Source organism: Nuphar pumila, chromosome 8, assembly GCF_984573655.1.
Source record: "Nuphar pumila chromosome 8, dmNupPumi1.hap1.1, whole genome shotgun sequence".
Taxonomy (NCBI): Eukaryota; Viridiplantae; Streptophyta; class Magnoliopsida; order Nymphaeales; family Nymphaeaceae; genus Nuphar; species Nuphar pumila.
This window is the reverse complement of record NC_143256.1, coordinates 19,979,149-20,001,589: the sequence shown is the minus strand read 5'-3', so window position 1 is coordinate 20,001,589 and position 22,441 is coordinate 19,979,149. Positions and strand designations below refer to the sequence as shown.

The 22,441-nt window shown below is 36.4% G+C and overlaps 1 protein-coding gene across 2 annotated transcripts in view; it reads right to left on the bottom strand.

Moving 5' to 3' along the window:
• The window catches only part of LOC149829732 (uncharacterized), a 141,595-nt gene extending 121,128 nt beyond the window's left edge, over window positions 1-20,467 (bottom strand). For both annotated transcript variants that reach the window (XM_090016072.1, XM_090016073.1), the window contains exons 1-5: window positions 20,008-20,467; window positions 19,805-19,933; window positions 19,392-19,586; window positions 16,997-17,044; window positions 16,581-16,709 (exon numbers count right to left, since the gene is read on the bottom strand). In XM_090016072.1, the coding sequence (XP_089872198.1) occupies window positions 16,581-16,709; window positions 16,997-17,044; window positions 19,392-19,586; window positions 19,805-19,933; window positions 20,008-20,136 (630 nt within the window). In that variant the 5' untranslated portion in view covers window positions 20,137-20,467. The remainder of the gene's footprint in view (window positions 1-16,580; window positions 16,710-16,996; window positions 17,045-19,391; window positions 19,587-19,804; window positions 19,934-20,007) is intronic.
• Window positions 20,468-22,441: the final 1,974 nt, after the last annotated feature.

Sequence of the window (22,441 nt, the reverse complement as noted above, 5' to 3'; positions counted from 1 at the left end):
AGATTAGTTGCAAAAGGGTATACTCAGACATATGGTGTTAATTTCTTTGAAACTTTTTCTCCTGTCGCACGGATGGGCACCATTCGCTTTGTTCTCTCCGTAGCAGTTCATCATGGATGGAGTTTGTGTCAACTAGATGTGAAAAATGCATTTTTGTATGGGGATCTGTCTGAGATAGTATGCATGCAACAACCTCCTGGGTTCGAGGTTGAGGGGGAGTGTCAGAAGGTGTGCAGATTAAGAAAGGCGATATATGGTCTGAAGCAAAGTCCTCGTGCATGGTTTCAAAAGATGTTTGAAGTGATGTCAAAGTTTGGCTTCAATAGGTCAGCGTCAGACCATACATTATTTATTAAGAAAACTAACTCAGGTCTAGTTGTTATGGTGGTATATGTGGACGACATCATCCTTACAGGAGATGATATGTAAGATATTGCAGCTACAAAGGCTCATCTTCAAAAACACTTTGTTACAAAAGACCTTGGTCCACTTAGATATTTTCTGGGTATAAAAGTTGCCAGGAGCAGTGAAGGTGTGGTTTTATCTCAACGAAAGTATGTTCTTGATTTATTAAAAGAGACAGGAATGTTGGGAGCCAAACCAGCAAATATTCTCTTGGATCACAAAGTTCAATTGTTCGAATAAGGGTCAAAACTTGTGGATAGCAAAAGTTATCACTCTTTAGTAGGGAAGCTACTATATGTGACAGTGACTAGACCTGATATTGCTTTAGCAGTAAGCAAGGTTAGCCAATTTATGGAAAACCGAATGAAGTATACTAGAATGTTGCAATGATGATTCTCAGGTACTTTAAATCTTCTCCTAGAAAGGGGTTATTATTCAAGAAAGGAGGGACCCTAGAAATAGTTGCTTACTTTGATGCTGACTATGCTGGATCTGTAGAGGATAGAAAATCTACCAAAGGATTCTGTGTGTTTGTGGGAGATAACTTAATTTCATGGAGAAGTAAGAAACAAAACGTGGTTGCTAGGTCGAGTAATGAATCAGAATATAGGGCTATGGCCCAAACAGCAGCTGAATTGATATGGGTTCGAACTGTTCTAAATGATCTTCAAGTGAAGGTTTCATCCCCTATGGTAATGATGTTGATAACAAGGCGGCTACATATATAGCAAATAATCTTGTATTTCATGAGGACAAAACATATTGAGGTTGACTGCCACTACGTAAGAGATATGGTTCAAGCTGGTCATAGCGCTACCAAACATCTAAAGTTGGAGGACCAAGTTGCAGATATTTTTACAAAGCCTCTTGCTAGACCCACTTTCTCAAAATATTGCAGCAAGCTGAACATGATTGATATCTATGCTTCAGCTTGAGGGGGAGTGTTAAGATTAGTCGACCTTTTGAGGTTTCAAGTATTATTTATTCTTAAAGGTGGTTATTTGATATTTTATATATAATGAGGGACCTGTATGTAATTTTTACTTTTTGGTTGACCTCTATTTAAACAAGAGGTGATTAGCCCTAAATGAAATAACGAGTTACATTCTCTCTCTCTCTCTCTCTCTCTCTCTCTCTCTCTCTCTCTCTCTCTCTCTCTCTCTCTCTCGCTCTCTCTCTCTCTCTCTCGCTCTCTCTCTCTGTTCTTGTGTACCCCATTACACCTTTTCACAAAAACATTTAAAAGATTTTTCTTGAAAGATAAGAAAAATGAGTGTTTCTTCATGCATAATGCATGAGATAGATAGTATAAATAACACTTAAAGATATAAAATATATACCGGCTCAAGATTTTTCTTGAATCCAAGCCACAAAACTATCATTAATCCTTCACGAAGCACAAACTCGAACCAAAGAATCCCAAGACCCAAAAGAGGCAAATGCCAAGAAGAATTTCTTGGCTCTAATACCATGTAATAAATGAGCAGAAGATAAACACAAGCCAACTAAGGGCATTCAAAAGCACAATGCAATGTGCACAACTACAAGTTCATTTGGGATAACACAAGAGCACAAAGGCCCAACACAAGCATTAAGTGCATACAATATATCAAAGGACTAAATAGAAGAACACAAAACATAAAAAATATTCATCTTATTGAGCATAAATGCTTAAGAGAATCATTAAACAATGAAAGGGGATAAAAGCCCCTATTTATACACATACAAGAGAGGAGACATCAATAGAGTTATTGGACTGTTCCACCAGCTATATTGACTAGTCAACTCTATATTGACTAGTCAAAAAAGAACCCAACAACTCTATTTGGTATTTGACCAAATGGTCCCTAAAAAAATAGAAAAGGATAAAAGGAAAAGAATAAAGTAAAAGTACTAATGTGCCCCTAACGGGCACAACCTATTACAAGGACTAAAATGACCAAAGTACCCCTAATGGGTATTTACCTATTACATCATTATAAATAAAATATATATACATATATATATACAATATGAACCAAATATATATATATATATGTATGTAAATACATATAAATACATGTACAAGTTAACATTGAACGAGCTGCTGAAAATATATTAAAGAAAACGAGTCTTCAATGATAAAAAGATCTGAATTTTTTTTTGCAGATCAGCCGGCAACTACAAAATTGGTACTATGTGTTGCAACAACAAAGTTTGAGCAAAATATGAGAGTTTTAATGAGAAAATATTGAAAAGAAATAAAAGGATCCGTTCACGTGAAATATGGTTAGCCACACGAAATATGGAGGATGTAGCAGAAAATCACAGCAATAAAGGGAGACAATCAGAATCAATATTCAGCAAGAGCAAAAAGAAAGAAAAATCTAGGCATAAAACCAAGATTTAGGATTTTCAAGAAAGAATGATCAAGAAAGAAGAAGAGTGAGGAAGAAAGAATAATAGTCAAGCCTTCGTAGACTCACCTTGATGAATAAATCAGGACCAGCAGTTGTGATACCATGTTAAATCAGATCAAACCACCATGAAAGAGGAGAGGAAGAAGGAGAGGAAGGAAGAAGAAGGGCTGCTGCAACTCCCAGGCACGTTTTTCCAATGTGTGGTCGTGTGGGTGGTTTCCTCTATTAATAAAACAGTTATGTTACAAGGAGTATTTTACCCCTTCCTATAATACATAACATGACACTAATGGAGGGAAAAATAGAAAACATAAAACACATAATGGATATGGATCCAGATCTGGATCCAATATCCAATTATACTTCATGTCTCATTACTACGAATGTGCAAAGCATATAGACGGTGGTTGTCATTATGTGCATCGACAGTACCTTGATGGCACTATGAGATTACCCTAAGTACAACCTATGCACTAGCTTGCTGTATAATAGTGCATTTCTCCTCTTTGTAAGATAATGCTTCTCTTAAGCATTCATGTCAATAAGATGAATATTTTTTATATTTTTTGTTTCTCTCTTTAGTTCTTTGACTATAATTTTATAAGCCCTTTGAGGCCCTCGTTTTGTATTTTTGCATATTTTATTACATGGTATCAAAGCCAAAAAAGACTTTCTTGGTATTTTTTTGGGGGGTCTTGAGATTCTTGGTTTGAGTTCGCGCTTCGTGAAGGATTTGTGATCGTTATGTGGCTTGGATTCAAGGAAAATCTTGACCCGGTATGTATCTTATATCTTTAGTGTTACTTGAGTTATCTATCTCATGCATTGGATGAGAAAGCACTCATTTTTCTTATCTTTAAAAAAATATTTGTTATTTTTGTTAAAAACAAAAATCTTTAAATGTTTTTTTAAGTATTGATGGATTTATTTTTATTAAATGTTTTATAAGGTTTATAATATTTGTTTGATCTTGTGAATTTATATATGTGCATGCTTTTATGAGATCGAATTTGAATCTTAGTTTTTTGAGCTTGCTTTATTTAATATGTACGTATATGATTTAGTACTCTTGAACATGTATTGTTGACATTTAGATGCTTTATTTAAACATTTCATAGTTATAAATGCCAAATCATGCTCGTATTTATTATTGAACTTCATTTTGTTTCTTTTTGAAATTTTATCAAATATTTTAAAATAATTTGAAATGGTGTTTTGTGTCATTCACAAGTATGATCTTATGAGATTTTGCTTAACTTGTGTTTGAATTTTTTTATATCTTTACTCTTGATGTATTCTTATGGGAAACCTAAAATAGATTATGAAGTATTAAAAATTATATGTGGTTAGGATCTTAGTGATCATGAATACCTTGATATTTTTGAATTTTTAATAAATACTTTTTATATTGATATATGATTTGTGTGCACTTGTGATTGTCTTACATGATGAATGAGATTATTTATTCGTGCATAAGGTATTGAGCATGATTTCTTATGGGAATCATTCTATTTTATGAATGCCTTTTAAATATGTTCTTTTTTAAATTTTATTAAAAATAATTATGTTATTGCTGTTTTTCGTGTTGGCCTTTTTGTGGTCCTTGTGATTGTGTTATTTTTTTAGTCTCATGGCGCTTTAATAAATATTATCTTACATGTTTTGCAAGGAATTTAAATATTATGCTTTTTTGCATACTTAGTTTTAATAAAATATTAATTTGAGAATTATGAGAGCCTTCTTTGTGTTTGCCCTTTGTGGGTGTTATAAGTATTTTCCACGTGGTTCACTTTAGTAATTGTCCATTATTAATGGACATGCATGTTCATAATTAAAGAATATCATTGGTGGACATTTTATTTTGTCATATGATTGCATGTTTTTACTAAAACTTATTTGCATCATGATACCTCACATGAGTTTTAAGTGTTATGTTTTTATTGCATACTTATGATGTTCAATAAAAATATTATTTTTTATATTGTGAGCCTTCTTGTGTACCTCATTGTGGGTTTTGTGATAATGTTAGAGAATATTTTTTGTATTTATCCACTTAATATTTGTGAACATTTTAGTTCGTGATTAAAGGCTCTATAATTGCATTACTTAAGGATTTCTATGACTTAAAAAAAAATCCTATAAGTTCTTGTTCCTTGGAATGTGTAGTTCAAGGTTTTTATTATTTGGCTTTGTAAGTCCTTTCTTCTTTCGATACATGCATTAATATTTGTTTGGCATTATTGAGGTGAGTTGTATGCACTGCTATGTTGTGGGACCAGAATTAGTTATTGGGGTGACTTATGTGTGCACCTCTGTTTTCTTGTCAGTATAGATTGCCAAATGATTTGGCTCTGACTGACGGTTGATTAACCTCTGGTTCTATGAGTGTGTCGCATCAGTCATTTGTTTCTTGTGCACCAGAGTTAGCCGTTGAGGTGAGTTGTGTGTACACCTTAAGTGATCTTATTTTTAGTGTCGTGTTGACACTTGTCTTGGGTCTGATTGATAGGTGAGTGGCCTCTAGATCCATATTATTTTTGTTTGAACCAGAGATATTTGTTGGGGTGAGTTATATGCACCGCAGTTTTTTTGTCAGTTTAGATTGTTGGTGTTTGGCTCTAACCGAAGGATATTTGATCTCTGGTGTTGTGAGTGAATTGTATCACTCAAGTGTTTATTTGGCCATTATTGTTTATTAGATGACTGTATCATTTTTTGTTAAGTGATGCCTCTATTGATATTTGATTGTGACCATTTTGGTCCTTATGGATTAAATCTCATCTTATTGTAAAAGTTATTGTTTTGATTTGAATATTGCTTTTCAAATCTTCTTACTTATTGACATCAATTTGTCTTCGTTACAATATGGTTACCTCACTGTTTCCTTCTGTTATATCTCTTATTGAAGTGTCATTTTAGGTAGCCAAGAGATGTTATTTTAATGTAGTGAGTTATGTGCATCCATGGGTTTTTCACACGTTTTGTGTGTTCGTTAAGCTCATAAGTTTCATTGTGATTGTGCTCTTGTTCTAATAGTTGATACACTTGAATTTTGAGATTTGGAGGTCTAGTAAAGTGATTACTTGTGGTGGCTGAACTATTATTGACAACAACAACAACTACGCTTTCATCCACATGAATCCTTCTCCTCCAATCATTTCTATCCAATGCCATGTCCTCGGTGAGGTTCAAAGCGTTCATATCCTTTCCTATCATCTCCATCCAAGTCTTCCTAGGCCTACCCCGACCTCTTTTAACTAATATATTTTTTCATTTCCCCATCCTTCTAACTGGAGCATCATTAGGCCTTCGCCGAATATGTCCAAACCACCGTAAACAATTCTCTCTCATCTTATTTTTAATGGGTGCAACGCCTACCTTCTTACGTATCTCCTTGTTCTGAATCTTATATTTTATTGTATTTCCACACATCCATCTCAGCATACGCATCTCAGCTACACTCAATTTTTGAATATGATGTCTCTTGGCAGCCCAACATTCTGTACCATATAGTAAAACGGGCCTAATAGTCGTCCTATAAAACTTTCCCTTCAACCGCAATGACATTCTACGATCGCACAACACTCCAGTTGCACTTTTCCATTTCATTCACCCAACCTTTATCCTATGATTTACATATCCATCAATTTCTCCATACTTTTGAATGATAGGTCCCAAATATTTGAAACAATCATCCACCGTTATTTCTTGCTCACCAAGCTTCACTACTTCGTTGCTTACTAAACCGACATTCCATGTATTTTGTCTTACTCTTACTCAACTTAAAACATCTTGCTTCCAATGTTTGTCTCCATAATTCTAACTTAGCATTAACCCCAGCTCTAGACTCATCAATCAAAACAATATCATCAGCAAACAACATACACCACGGCACATTTTCTTGAATTAATCTCGTAAGCGCATCCATCACTATAGCAAATAGGAAAGGGCTTAAAGCAGATCCTTGATGTAACCCAAACGTTATAGGAAAATTAGTTGTCACCCCTCCACAAGTGCGGACATTGGTTACTACTCCTTCATACATATCTTTAATTATACTAATGTACTTGAGAGAAACACATTTCTTCATCATTGTCCACCAGAGAACGTCCCTAGGTACTCTATCGTATGCCTTCTCCAAATCAATAAAAACCATATGCAAATCTTTGTTCCTCTCTCTATTTCTCTCAATAAGTTGTCTAAGAAGATGTATAGCTTCCATAGTTGATCTTCCAGGCAAAAAACCAGATTGATTCTCCGATATCATGACAACCGATATCTGGTATAGCATCTATAGGAAACAGGGAGAGAGAGAGAGAGAGAAACACAATGGCTGGGGCGGCATTCAATGGCTCGACCTCCAAGCCCTAACCTTTATATATATGAAGCAGATATACAACTATCCTTGTAATATCAGAGATATTACAAGGATGCCATTAATGAGAAATATACAGCATGTGTTTCATTGACATACCATGCGTATGAATCTGGATCCAAATCCATACGCAAGCTATATTTTAACACCCTCCCTCAGTTGTACGTGATTTTGGATCATGTACAACTTGCTCTTCAATAGCCAAAATTGTCGTCTTATTAACCCCTTGGTAAACAAGTCTGCCACTTGATCTTTTGTTCGAACATGACGTAGTTCTATCTCCTTCATCTCGACTTTCTGCTGTATGAAATATTGATCAATCTCAATGTGCTTCGTTCTGCTATGCTGGATAGGATTACATGCAATGTTTATTGTGCTTTGATTGTCACATAGAAGAAAAGATCGAATAATTGTCTCCCCAAGATCACTCAATAAGTGTCTAATCCATGTGGCTTCTGCCGTGCCTGCAGCCATCGATCTGTATTCAGCCTCTGTACTCGATCGTGCCACTGCCTTTTGTTTTCTGCTGCTCCAGGACACTAAATTGTATCCAATATATACACAATATCCAGAGACAGATCGTCTCTCATCTGGATCCCCTGCCCAATCTGCGTCTGTATAAGTGATGAGTTCATGTCCTCTATGCAGAATATCGTTCTTGCGATAAACAAGTTTGTCTCCTATAGTTCCTTTTAAATAGCGTAGAATGCACTTCACAGCTTCCATATGACCCTCCGTTGGAGCATGCATAAACTGGGATACCTGATTGACAGCATAAACTATATCAGGTCTAGTAAAGGTCAAGTACTGTAACATTCCCACGAGACTTCTATACATTGTAGGGTTGACACAAAGATGACCATCTTCAGAGCCCAGCCTTTGATGTAATACACTAGGAGTACTGACTGGTTTGCAATTCGTCATGCCGTCTCTTTCCAGAAGGTCAAGAGTGTATTTTTGTTGCATGAGTGTCAATGTGTCTTGTTGTCTATCAACTTCCACACCAAGAAAGTACCTCAACTCCCCTAAATCTTTCATTTTGAAAGTTTTCATTAAAAATTGTTTCACGTCTTGCACATGATTATCTAAACTCCCAGTGATCACAATGTCATTAACATATATAAGAAGTATAACAATGTCTGTCTTTTGGTAAATAAAGAGTGAGTGATCCAGAGAGCATCTTCTAAAACCATAACTCTGAATTTGCATAGAGAAACTTTCAAACCAGGAACGGGACGCCTGTTTCAACCCATACAGAGATTTCCTTAGTTTGCACACCCAGGCAGTAGGATCCTTCTCGGCATAACCAGGAGGTTGCTCCATATACACTTCTTCCTTTAAAGTTTTATGCAAAAATGCATTTTTAACATCCATCTGGCTAAGGCTCCAACCTCGATCAACTGCTAGGGATATGATGACACGAATAGTACCCATTTTGACTACCGGACTAAAAGTTTCAGCGTAGTCTTCACCATATTGTTGTGTGAATCCTCGAGCAACAAGTCGTGCCTTATATCTGTCAATGCTTCCTTCAGGCTTATACTTTGTTTTATAAACCCATTTTGAGCCAACTACATTCTTTCCTTCTGGCCGAGGGACTATTTCCCAAGTCTGGCATTCATGAAGAGCTTCCATTTCTTCATTCATAGCTTCAGTCCAATGACGGGATTAAAGAGCTTGATTAAAACAAGTGGGTTCATCATGTTTTGTGAGCTGAGACATAAACAACTGGAAATCAAGGGAGAAGGTCTCATAACTCACCCATCGTTGAATAGGATGCTTAATGCGTGACGGCCTTTGAGCCGGATTATTGGCGATGCTTTCCACATTCCTCGGCTCTGTATTTTTGTCCCATCTAGTGTATATCTGCCCAGAGAAGCGTTCTACTGTGGGTGGCTCAACTGGAGATAATTCAACATGCATTTGTGAGTCATTCAACTCCCTACTCAAGCCGAAGGAAGGACAATTTGTCTGACATGTTTCTCCTGTATTAGCAAAAAGATTTGCGCTCATCCATGGATCATATACTTCTAATTCTCGAGATGGCAACGCTGCAGAGTCATTGACCTGAAAATTTCATTCGTCAAAAACAACATTTATGGAAGTCCTAATACGTTTTGTAGTAGGATCATAGCATCGATAACCTTTATATTCATCTGCACACCCAACAAATCTGCACTTGACAGCCTTGTCCTGAAACTTATTTCGCAGAGATGAATCAACATGTACATAACATACACAACCAAAAATACGCAGCTCATCGTAAGAGGGATGTTGCCCGAATAAAGTATAATAGGGAAATTTCTGATCCAAAAGTGTCATAGGAAGACGATTTATGATATGAACAGATGTGTGAAAAACTTTTGTCCAGAAACTAAAGGGCACATTGCTAACATGTAACATGCTCATTGCGCTCTCAACAATATGTATGTGTTTCCTCTCTGCAACCCCATTTTGTTGAGGAGTATGAGGGCAAGAAACCTGTCGACTTATTCCTTTATCCCGAAGAAAGGCAATAAACTCGTTCGATGAATACTCTCCTCCACCATCACATTGTAAATGCACAATATCACAAGCAAACTTTGTTTTGACCATCGAATGGAATTCCCGAAATATTTGAAAAACTTCATGCTTGTGTTTTAAGAAATATATCCAAGTATAACGGGAATAGGAATCAATAAAGATAACATAGTAACGACTGCCAGAAAGAGAAGGAATAGGTGCGGGTCCCCAAACATCAGAACAAATAATCTCAAATGGCTTTGAAGCTCTTTTATTTATAATATAAAAAGGAAGAACATGACTTTTGCAGAGTTCGCATGAAGAACATTTATTATTATTATCAGAAAACCATCAGATACAAGATTTTCAACGAAACCTCGACTACAATATCCCAAACGACTATGCCAAATATCTGGCTTATTACAATAAGATGAATTAAAAACTTTCAATGAAGGAAAAAACAAAGACTCTGAAGGCGAAGACACTGAAGAATGCTTGAACGACTTCAACTGGAGGACTGGAGTCTGGGACTGAAGACGAAGACACTGAAGGAATCTCCTTGAAGACGTACATGTTTCCTTGTCGCTCCCCCTTAGCGAACGTCTCCTTCGTTTGTAGATCCTTAACATAAACAGAAGAGGGAGTAAATTCGACGGAAGAATTCATATCGTCAACAAGTCTAGCTACAGAAACAATGTTCTTTTTAATATTAGGAGCAAGAAGGACATTGGACAAGTGAAGTGAGGACTTTGACATAGGGATATGTGCATTGCCAGTATGACTAATGGAGTGATAAGTTCCATCTCCCGTAACTATACTACCTTTTTCAAAGTAAGGCAATAAGTGAGATAACTTACCCGCATTACCCGTAACATGTGTGGCGGCACCTGAATCAACATACCATTCGCCTTGTTCATTTTGCTTGATCGTCATCTGTGACAATGCTGATAACAAAAGTTGTTGCACATTTGTGGATGGCACTTTTGTGTCCACAGCAGTAGCTGATTTATTTTCAATTTTGTTTATTTTTCCTCTATTCTGTAGATTGAACCAACAATCAGCTTTCACATGTCCTCTTTTATTACATAAGAAACAAGTGGGCACTCTCCTCTGATTCCCTGTATTAAAAACCCCTGAAATATTAGGTGTAGGCAAGATACCACGTCCTCCCTGCCCAAAAACGTCTGCGGCCTCTGCCTCCTTGATGCCCTCCATTCCATCGTCCAAAACCTACAGAAGTGTCCATGGCCAAAACTGAATGAGGACGAGCTGATTCATTTCCTTCTGCCCTTTGCTTCATAATCATCTCATGCTGGAGAAGTTTCGCTTGGAGGTCGTCAAAAGTGGGCAAGTGAGGAAGGCATGATAAAGTTGTGCTAAACATGTCAAAGTCAGGACCCAATCCATTGAGAAGTTGTCGAACTTTATCTTTATCTGCAATAGCACTTCCAACAATAGCCAATTGATCAGTAATACTCTTCAAGTGGCCTATGTATTCCATGACTATCATGGAGCCTTTCTTCAAACTTAGAAATTCATTTTTTAAGAACATAACTCGGGATTTTGATATCTGAGAGTAAGTCTGTGACAGCTTACTCCACAGATCCGCCGCAGTGCAATCATCTGAAAGAGTAACCAACACTTCTTGAGAGAGTGTTGACGTAATATAAGCAACCAAAGACTGATGTTACTTCCTCCAAGCTGTATACTCTGGATTCTTAATGGAAATGGTAATTGTGTCACCTTTCTCATCCTTGGTTTCCTGAAAAATAAGTCGTGGTGGTATAGGAACTAAACCATCCAAATGTTCATCGAGATCCTGACTCCGTATAAAAGGAAGGATTTGCCTTTTCCAGGTCAAAAAATTAGAATGAGTAAGTTTTTCTGTAACGAACTGACTCAAGAAATTGGCAGAGGGACCAGATGACGAAGACGAAGAGTAATCCATATCAATGGAATAATGAATAAGCAAACAAGATGAATGAAAAGAAATAAACAGATTTGAGATCACTTAATAAATCAGTAAAACTGTAATAAGGCATATACCTGTACGATCAAAAGTGCTGCACAAAGAACACTAAAACAGCAATGAAGGAAAGGAAACGTGTGGAATCAAAAATGGTTTGAAATAAAAAGGGAACAGCAGTCGGTGATGTTTAAGAAAAAAAAATTGGAACCAACACAGACGATAGAGTAACAGAAAAGAAAGAACTTGGGATGAACACAGTCGATGAGCTGCTGTTCACGATCTGTTGTTCACGATGTTCTCGATGAACACAGTCGATGAGCACGTTGTTCACGCTGAAAGGAAAAGAAAGGTACCAACTTTCAGAAAAGGAGATTTCAGAGGATGAGATTTTAAAGGTTGTTGTTCTCGATCTGCTGTTTCAGAACTTCTTCACGCACAGGATGTTCACGCAGTGCAGCTGCTCACGCTGTTCTCGATGAACACGCTGTCCCCATCTCGATGAACACGTTGTTCACGCTGAAAGGAGGAACACGCTGAAAGGAGGAACACGTTGTTCACGCAGTTCACAATCAGATGTTTCAGAGCTTCTTCACGCACAGGATGGCTAATCCTCTGATACCATATCAGATTTGATATCTGGTACAGCATCTACAGGAAACAGGGAGAGAGAGAGAGAGAGATAAACACAATGGTTGGGGCGGCATTCAATGGCTCGACCTCCAAGACCTAACCTTTATATATATGAAGCAGATATACAACTATCCTTGTAATATCAGAGATATTACAACGATGCCATTAATGAGAAATATACAGCATGTGTTTCATTAACATACCATGCGTATGTATCTGGATCCAGATCCATACGCAAGCTATATTTTAACACCTTCCTCAACCTAGACTCAATCACCCTCTCCCAAAGTTTCATAGTATGACTCATGAGTTTTATACCACGATAGTTTGTGCAATCTTGTATATCACCCTTATTCTTATATAGAGGCACCAAAGTACTCTTCCTCCACTCATTAGGCATTTTATTTGTCCACCAAATCTTGTAAAAAAGATTTGTCAACCATTCTAAACCTTTCTCTCCCAAGCATTTCCAAGCCTCGATAGGTATACCATCTGGGCCAACTGCCCTGCTTGATTTCATTTTCTTCAAAGCCTCTGCAATTTCTTTCTTTTGAATCTTGCGCATGAAGTCACGATTCATCTCATGAAAAGGAATGGAGAAGTCTCCAAGATCCTGAGCATGACTTTTATTAAAAAGCTTATCAAAATAATCTTTCCATCTCTCCTTAATCTCCTCATCTTTGACTAAAACCCTTTGTGTTTCATCTTTGATACATCTAACCATACCTAGATCCCTCGATTTCTTATCTCTCATCTTTGCAAGCCTATAAATATCCTTATCGCCCTCTTTGGTATCCAACTTGTCATAAACCTCCTTATATACCTTATCCCTCGCGTTTCGAACTACTTTTTTAGCTTCTTTCTTTGCTATCATATACTTCTCCAAATTCTCATTATCACGACTCTTACTTAGATTTCTATAACACTCTCTTTTAACCTTAATAGCTAATTTGACATCCTCGTTCCACCACGATGTATCCTTACCTAGTGGTGCACCGCCTTAAGAATCACCCAATACCTCCTTAGCCACCTTTCTCATGCCACCGGCTATCTTATTCCACATTGATTTTGAATCCTCCTCGAGACATCAATCAGCTTCCTTAACTACCTGCTCTACAAACATTCCTTGTTTAGCTCCTTTCAGTGCCCACCGCTTAATTCTAGGATTTATCCTATGTCTATCCCTTTTGCGGCATTGTCTAATTCTAAGATCTAAAACTAAGACTCTATGTTGTGTAGCTACACTTTCTCCCTGTATAACCTTACAATCGATGCAACAACCCTTATCTCTCTTTCTAAGTAGGAAAAAATCTATCTTACTCGTATTAACCCCACTTTTAAATGTTACTAAGTGAGACTCCATCTTCCTAAACCAAGTGTTTGCTAAGATCATATCATAGGACAAATCAAAATCTAAAATCCTTTCTCCACTTTCGTTTCTTTGTCCTATATCATATCCTCCATGGATACTCTCAAATCCATCCCTACTAATGCCTACATGTCCATTAAGGTCACCGTCGATGAAAAGCTTTTCACCATAAGATATCCCTTGTACTACTCCATCTAAATCTTCCCAAAATTGACGCTTAATGGAATCATCTAAACCTACTTGAGGTGCATAAACACTAATAATATTAATAATATCCGTACCTAATACTAATTTAATAAGTAAAATCCTATCACCCTTCCTACGGACCTCAACTACATTATCTATAAACTCATGACTCATAACAATCCCTACTCCATTCCTATTCCTATTTATTCTTGTATACCAAATCTTATATCCCCAAGGTTCTATCACTTTTGCTTTCACACCTACCCATTTGGTCTCTTGTAGACATAAAATATCAATCTTTCTCCTACACATAACATCTACTAACTCTACCATTCTTTACCCCCACCCGTCCAACAAAGTGAGGGAACCCTTGCCTATTCGACACCACACCCGGGCGTCGGTGTGACGTGTCGCTTCCGGACGACGACCTAGCAACCCTTGCCCATTTATCACTGCCTCCGGGCCTATATGTACAGCGCGTCGCTCAGTAGGGAACGCCCCAACGAAATTCTCATATTGGTTCATATTCATAGGGTATGACGAAGTTTTTATGTTGGCTGTCACAGGCCTACCGCAACCCTCCTCCTTTATCCGAGCTTGGGACCGGCAGTGTATAACTAACCAGTTATACACAGGCAGAGTTTGGTTGAACTATTATTGAGATTTACAAAAATCATTCCTTTTGTTATGTGGCATTTTTTAAAATCTCCCCATAAAATTTCTAAATTTTTTTTGCTTGTATGGAAAAATGCTTATTGATAAAATTTCATGTATCTTATGTGTATTTCATTAATAATATATATATATATATATATATATTTTAAGATTGATGTTTGGTCCTTTGTGCTTAAACTCATTCTAGGTTGTGTGAATAAATCTTAATGTGTTGTGACTTGTGAGATCGCTCTCTTTCGTTATTATGTGAATTAAATATTGTTTAATTGCATGTTGGATATATATGTGTTTTATATTGATTATCTTGTTCACATTGTTATATGCATGAATTTAATTATCTCCTCTTATCTTGAGGACTTTTTTGAATTGTTATATTTTATATATGCATGTTGTTGATGATTTGTTATTTCATTTGAAATGTTTTTCTAAACATTCTTGGGATATTATTTATGCATAATTGTTTATCTCTTCTTGATGATTTATATGTCCTTTATTGATCAAATTCTCTTATGATCAAAATTTATGTTTTCTTGAAAAATATGTTAAAATTTATCCTTGAGGTATGCTCCTCCTATCTTTCTTGATGATTATCTAATGTTTCTCTTGTTTAAAAATGATTATTGAATGTTTCTTTCTGCAAGTTCTTAAAGATGTGATGGATTGAGAAATGAATATCTTTGATGCATCATGTCATGAAGATGGAGATAGCCGATAAAGGCGTTTGAGGACGATCACCAATGAAGACATTCGGAGACTTGTATTTGCAAAATTCTTTGATGCGTTATAAAGATGGAGACTACTAATGAAGATATTTTGAAGACTTGTATTTAATGAAGACTTTATTTAATTAAGACCTTCGAGGACTTGTAGTTTCAAACTTTCAATTATCACACCATAAGTTTGAGGGGGGTATTAATATATATATTGTATGTTATATAATAGGTAATGCTCTTTAGGGGCATTTTGGTCTTGTTATTTTCATGTAAATAGTGATTGTCCACTAGGGGCAGTATTTTATTTTTGTTCTTTATTTTATTTTTGTGTTTATTGTATAGTGTAGGGGATCTACAAGACTGTTGAAACAGTGAATGCCTTTCTTAAATGCCCATCTTAGCTCTATATATAGTGTATTTCTCTTATTTGTAAGATAACACTTTTCTTAAGCATTCATGCTCAATAAGATGAATATTTTTTATATTTTTGTGTTCCTCTCTTTAGTTCTTTAATGTCTCGAAAGCCCTTAGTGCTTGTGGAGTGCTTTTGTGCTCTTGTATTGTCCCTTAGTTGGACTTGTGTATGTACATGTGCACTTTGTGTTTATGATCTTATAAGCCCTTAGAGGCCCTCTTTTTGTATATCTTCATTACATTCACAACATATGGATAGTCAGACACCACTGCCTTCGTTGGCTCACCCAGATGAAATGCCTACAAAACAGGAGCAGGCCAACAGATGAAACTATGAGGAGGAAACTCTTCTTTGAGTAATCATAAGAGACACTGTCCCAAATCATATGAAACAGTACAGGTCATACCACCACCAGCACCTAGTTTGAGGTAGTAACAAGAGCTAAGAACAATTTTTTTATTCAAATCAAGAACACCAGAACTGTTGGCTTCAACTCTAGCAGGTGAAGTCTATTCCCTTGTTGTGTTTATGCATGGAAGGATTCCTATCATGATGAGACCTTGTTCCTGAATTTTTCTTAATGCATTTCCTGGACTACAGAAAGAAGGAAATTTGATTGATAATCAATAGCCAAATGCTGAAATAAAACTGTCATAGAGGTCCTCTAATCAAGCAATGGAATTCTTGATGCACTTCTTTCTTCTATCTTGCTTTATTCTTCCTAACCCTAATCTAGGTGTCATAATGAACTAGATCATAGCATGTTGTTGGTCTGACAAGTTTTACTGCACCATTAAAATCTAAAATCTGTCATAGTTGCAGTACCAATGTCATGCAATAAAAGTATGACATAGTGTACGAACTGTAAAATAAGTCTTCTTATCAACTGCAGTAGATAATAAAATATTTTAAAAAGCATAAGTGGACAATGAAATCCTGTACCTGCTTCTCTATTTCAGTAGTCACGGAAACAAGATCAAATTTAACATCTGTATTTTGCAAATACATAGAAAATGCTCTCAAGTTGTGTATATCTGTCATCATTAGTTCCTGAACTCCAGGATGTTGCACCTGTCAAGGTATGGAATTCAGGTCATCAGCTTTAACTAGTTTTTCTACTGTGAGGTAACCACAGGATAAAGTTGACCATATTTTTCCTTCTTCCTTTTTCTCTTTTTCTACCTTGAAAGAAATCCTGGTAATATTGTATATTGTTTTTGTCTCAGGAACATATCTTTTTTAATGAACTCTTCATCAGATCTTACCCTACATTAATTCTAATTGAATATCTTAATTTTCCATAAACTTGATTTTGAAGGAAAAAAATCAAAGACTACTTTCATTTCCTTTCTAATTACCTTGACAGCAACATCAATTTTTGTTCCTCTCATCCTTGCCCGATGTACCTGTCATCATGATAGGAATGTGGTAATAAAATGATATGCAACAGCTAATGTATGTATGTATGTATGTATGTATGTATGTATGTATGTATGTATGTATGTATGTATGTATGTATGAGAGAGGACAACTATTAAAGTACTCACTAAAATAAACTAAATGGGAAGTGTGTAAGAAAAAAGTAAAATATGAAGCATGAATGGTGTTCCAAGAGGATCATCATACTGATGGTATTTGCAAACCAACCTTGAATATCGCTATTTGATGCCTTCATACTTGAGGTTTTATTTTCATGTTGTGGTTTCATTCAATCTTTTTTCCTTTTTCGTTTTTTCCTTCTATGTGTGTCTGGCTAACTTATCACATCATGCTTATGGATTATAGTATCTTTGTAGAGCTATCATTATTCAAATATTATTTATTGTTCATTATAGACTTTTCACATAGTTCAATTATTTCCATAGTTAATTTTTTTGATAGTATTTTTTTACATCTTCAACCTTCATGATTCATGATAGGATAAGATTTTCACAAACAGAGAAATATTTTGAGGCAGTGACATTCAACAATAACTAATTAGATTCTTCAACACATTTCAGCAATCTTCAAACCAGGCATTACACATGACAACCCATTTGTTAACAAAGCCAAACAAATCCATCTATCACCACCATGGGTTTATTTCCCATTGCATGAAAATTTTCTGAAAACGGTCCAAGTCTACATGTACATATCAAATAAATTCATGAAGAGGTGTGATGTGTTACATATTGAAATCTTTTCTCCAAAACCATTGATGTTTATTGCTAGGTCTTCTGAACTTTTTTGGTGCTTTATATCATGGACAAAATGTTCATTGGTATCATATCTGGAATAAAGGATGGTTAAAAGCAGTGGATTGTGCCACGTTTATCATCTTTGCTGTATGCTATAAACAATTCTTCCCAAGTCACCATAAAGCCCATGCTTAATGAACATATAATATATATGCCTGCATTATGATCTTCTTAATCCTTAATTCTTTTTATTACAACTAATCAGTTAAGTTTCAAGAAGAAGCACAGGATTCACGTCGATAACTTTTTTATTTTGTTTGGAACTCAAGAACGTAATAAGAATCAATGTTCACAAAGAAAGATACAATATGACATATTACAAATTATGAATTCTCCTGCTAAAAATACATCAAATGGATAGTACAATCTGAGATGCGAATGTTGAGATGGATGTGTGGAAACACAATAAAAGATAAGATTCGGAACGAGGAGATACGTAAGAAGGTAGGCATTGCACCCATTGAAAATAAGATGAGAGAGAATCGTTTACGGTGGTTTGGACATATTCGGCGAAGGCCTATTGATGCTCCAGTTAGAAGGATGGAGAAATGGGAAAATATATTAGTTAAAAGAGGTCGGGGTAGGCCTAGGAAGACATGGATGGAGGTGATAGGAAAGGATATGAATGCTTTGAACCTCACCGAGGACATGGCATTGGATAGAAATCATTGGAGGAGAAGGATTCATGTGGAAGACCCGGAATGATTTTCTTTTTTGGTTCATATCGCCGACCCTAATTGTTTTGGGATGAAGGCGTAGTTGTTGTTGTTGTGGTGGTGGTTGTTGTTGTTGTTGTGGATAGTACAATCTGTTGGAGGAGTGTGGAGCATGTTTAATACTTGGATATAAATCCCAGGCAAATTTTTTTTAGGGTATTTTTGTAATTTTGCCCTAGACTCCTTGTAGAATCAACCTACAACTCTTGCAGTTTCCTTGTATCCAGCAACACTAGTAGAAAATTTTGGAGGGTATTTTTGTAATTTTGCCCTGGACTCCTTGTAGAATCAAACTACAACTCTTGCAGTTTCCTTGTATCCAGCAACACTAGTAAACTCCTCCTATTTAAGGAGGTATTATCCTTTGTATTGTGTATCTCAATCAATAGAGAAGAATGCTCGGTGGAGGACTTAGGCAATTCTAGCGGAACAACCATTAAAATCCTTGTTTTAATGTATAGCTGTTTTTCTCCTTTTGTTTTTAGTGCATGTTTCTTCAATCCATCGGTAGGTTGAAGCTTCGTTCCTAACACAATCATGAAAAAGAATAGAAAATTGTGGGGCCATGAAATAAAATATCACAAAGCGGTAAAAATCAGAACATGATATTTGCCTGGAGCTGTCACACTTGCTATTTGTTAAAAAAGCAAAAGAGAAACGAAATTGAACATTACAAATCTGGACTAAAGCTCATCTTTTCAATGAACGGAAAAGTTGTTCGCTGCCAATGAAGATGACGTGAATGAAATTGCGATTCTCACAAGAAAAAATAAATGATAAACAGGCTAACCAATCAAGACCTGTGCAATCGAAGCAGAACCAATAGGAGTTTGATCGAATCTTTCGAAGAGTTGGCCGAAATTCCCTCCCAATTCTTTCTCCAACACTGATTGAACCACTTCAAAAGGCGTCGGAGGAGCTTGGTCACACAATGTCACCAACCTCCTTACCCAAGCAGCCGGGGCTAAATCCGGCTTCCCAATTATCTGAGCCACCTGATTCCCCAACCGAAAAAGAAAAACAAAATGTCAGATTTCATCATGCTACACGAACAATATAGAATACCCATGAAACCTCCTCTTTCGCCACAGAAAAGGAAAAAGAGAAAAAGGGGGAACCTGGAAACAACAACGATAACAATAATATTAACAATAATGAGAAGAAAAACCAATCTCGCGACATGGGTAGCCGAGAAAATGCCGACTTATCCCACCTTGAGAAAGAAACCACCAAGTTCGGAACATAAGGAATAGAGCTTGTCGGCTGCGAGTTCGTGCTGCCTGTCCCACATCTCCTCTTGTTTGTTCTTGTCCTTCACGAACCTCACCCGAAACTGGCACGCCTAATCGACAAACATATGGAATTAAAACAAGCCTCGTTAACTTTAGACAGGGATAGAGAGAGAGAGGTGTTTACCTTGTATCCGACATAGATGTCTGTCGCTCTTACCCAGAACTGGAATGATCTCTGCCATGGTTGGAGGACGTCCGAGATCCTCTGATACGAAGCTTCCTCGGATTTGCTACTGCTGCTAAGAGAGAGCATGGTGATTTGCTTTTGTACATCAAAGATGGGCAACAATATAGCAGCAGCAGCACACACACAGAAGTCTCTCTTTCTCTCGGGGAGGGAGTGGTACTGCACGTGTGGTTTGCAGTTATTGTGGTCAGATTAATTTTGGGGGGCGTTGAGAGGCCGAGGATGACGGATAATGGATAATGGATAATGGCTGGGGGGCATTTGATGGTCCAACCCTTGCCGGAGACGGGTCGGAGTTCTTTGTTCCGAGGACTACTGGCACTAAAGCCAGGCAAGCTAATCGTGGTACTGGAAAGGGTGGTGTGTGTTCTCGGCGCCGAAGCTGGCAGTTAGCCATAGTGGGTGTTTGGGGGTCTCAATGAGCATCAAGTATATAAGCACATGGGGGCTCGTATTTCCGTGTGTGTCGGCATCACTTAGCATCGGAGTATGATGTGATTGCAAAGACTTAAGTACCTTTTCTTGTTATTTTCGCCAAACGATAGTTCAAGAAAATAATAAAAATGTCCTTCATTCAAAAAAAAAGAAAAACAATGGTTTGAGAAAAAGACAAAAAAAGTTCTTCATCTAGAAAGTCGAAGATAATGTTAACTCTTCAAAGTCCAAACGTTCTGTTTTTTGCCCTAAGCATTAAACTTTTGCACCATCTGTTGTAACAGAAGCTCCCTTTGATGATGCAAATTTTGTCAGCGGAGTTGCAGCCTTTGCCGTCATCTCGAGTCGAGCTTCTCACCTTGATTTTTAGCTTGTGTTACAACACATTGTCGCATTCTCGTTCCTTCCTTGTGTTACAAAACATTCTCAGATTTGATCATTGGTCAGCGTCATACAGGCATATCAACCTGCAACAAAAATGTAATGTGACACCAATATATACATTGAGTCCTCAATAATAAAAGGTAATAAACAACATATATCGTGAAAATCAGGTTCTCATTCATTGTATATTGCTTTAACATACTTTATTACAAAGGAGCATCATGTGCTGAGCGAAAGATCCACTCACCAATGTCAACACTCAAAGCATCTTTGACGAATCTCACATGTGGTTAATGCAGAAAAAAGTAAATTCTTAGACATTGTACAAAATACGATATCCTTATAAATGAAAACTTATGAAATGTAAAATGTCACGACATACACCATTGTGTAACTCTTATGAATTGTAGTGTCATAGTTGTTTTTCATGTAAATCCATCACGTATAAGATCCAATGCGCTTCTGTTTGCCAGAGTATTTGAATAAATATCTGCAAATTGATAGGACAAATCGTGTTAGGACTGTTATGTCTAAACCTTATACAAGAGGTTTATTCACTTACCTTTTCACTTGACCAAAAGTCTCTACAATGATCATCGTTACACTAGTATGGTAATCTATCTTGAAATTTAATGGAGTATGGCAATGGACGAATGATACTTTGTTGAGCGAAACAGTGACAATAGTAATGTTAAAACACGAAGCAACAGGGGTAAATAAAAAAACAAAATAAATATAAAATAGAATTGATATACCATGAAATAAGGGTTGACAATGCGTCTAGTATTGATTGTTGCGTTGCTTTGAATATACTTGATGAAATCGTATATAGTCTGTTTGCAACAAATCTGAACATGTTAACATACATACCTATGGCATACATAAATATAAAACTAATAGTGGTTTCATACGTACAAAATTACTAATAGTGTTCCCTTCTGCATATTCGTCTTGCATCCATTTGACGTTATCTTGGAGTTCCACTGACAATAGCATAATATTCAAAAAACGATATTGAAATTTTGTTATGCAATATACAACACAAATCACATAAACACCATAAAAGAGACAAATTTTAAAGAAAATCGACACGATGTTAAGACAATATACGCCTGATTCGCCATCACTGGTCGTGTAGTTATTGTCTTCTCCTTCCTCATCTCCTTATTTGATATCGATACTCCCTTTGCGATGAAGCATGTTATATGTTTGATTCACGAACACATCGTTTATAAAGGAAACATCGATTTGTTTGTTCTTTGTTCACAAAGCAAAGCTTAGCCACACCAACCAAAACTTGTGTGATGCGTTATTCATATATAAAGGAAACAGCGTTTCATAGACCGTCAGTTTTTAAAAAAATTAATGTCAGTTTTCAAAAAGCGTGAGCAAATAAATTACATTGCATATTAATTAAATTAAATAATGTCATTTCATCTAGTTTTTAAAAAACTAATCAACATGATAAGACGTATCAGTCAAATCACGATAGCACATCTTGTGTGGATTTGTTTTTCAAACTCTTTTTCGTCTTTTATATGTCATTGTGTAA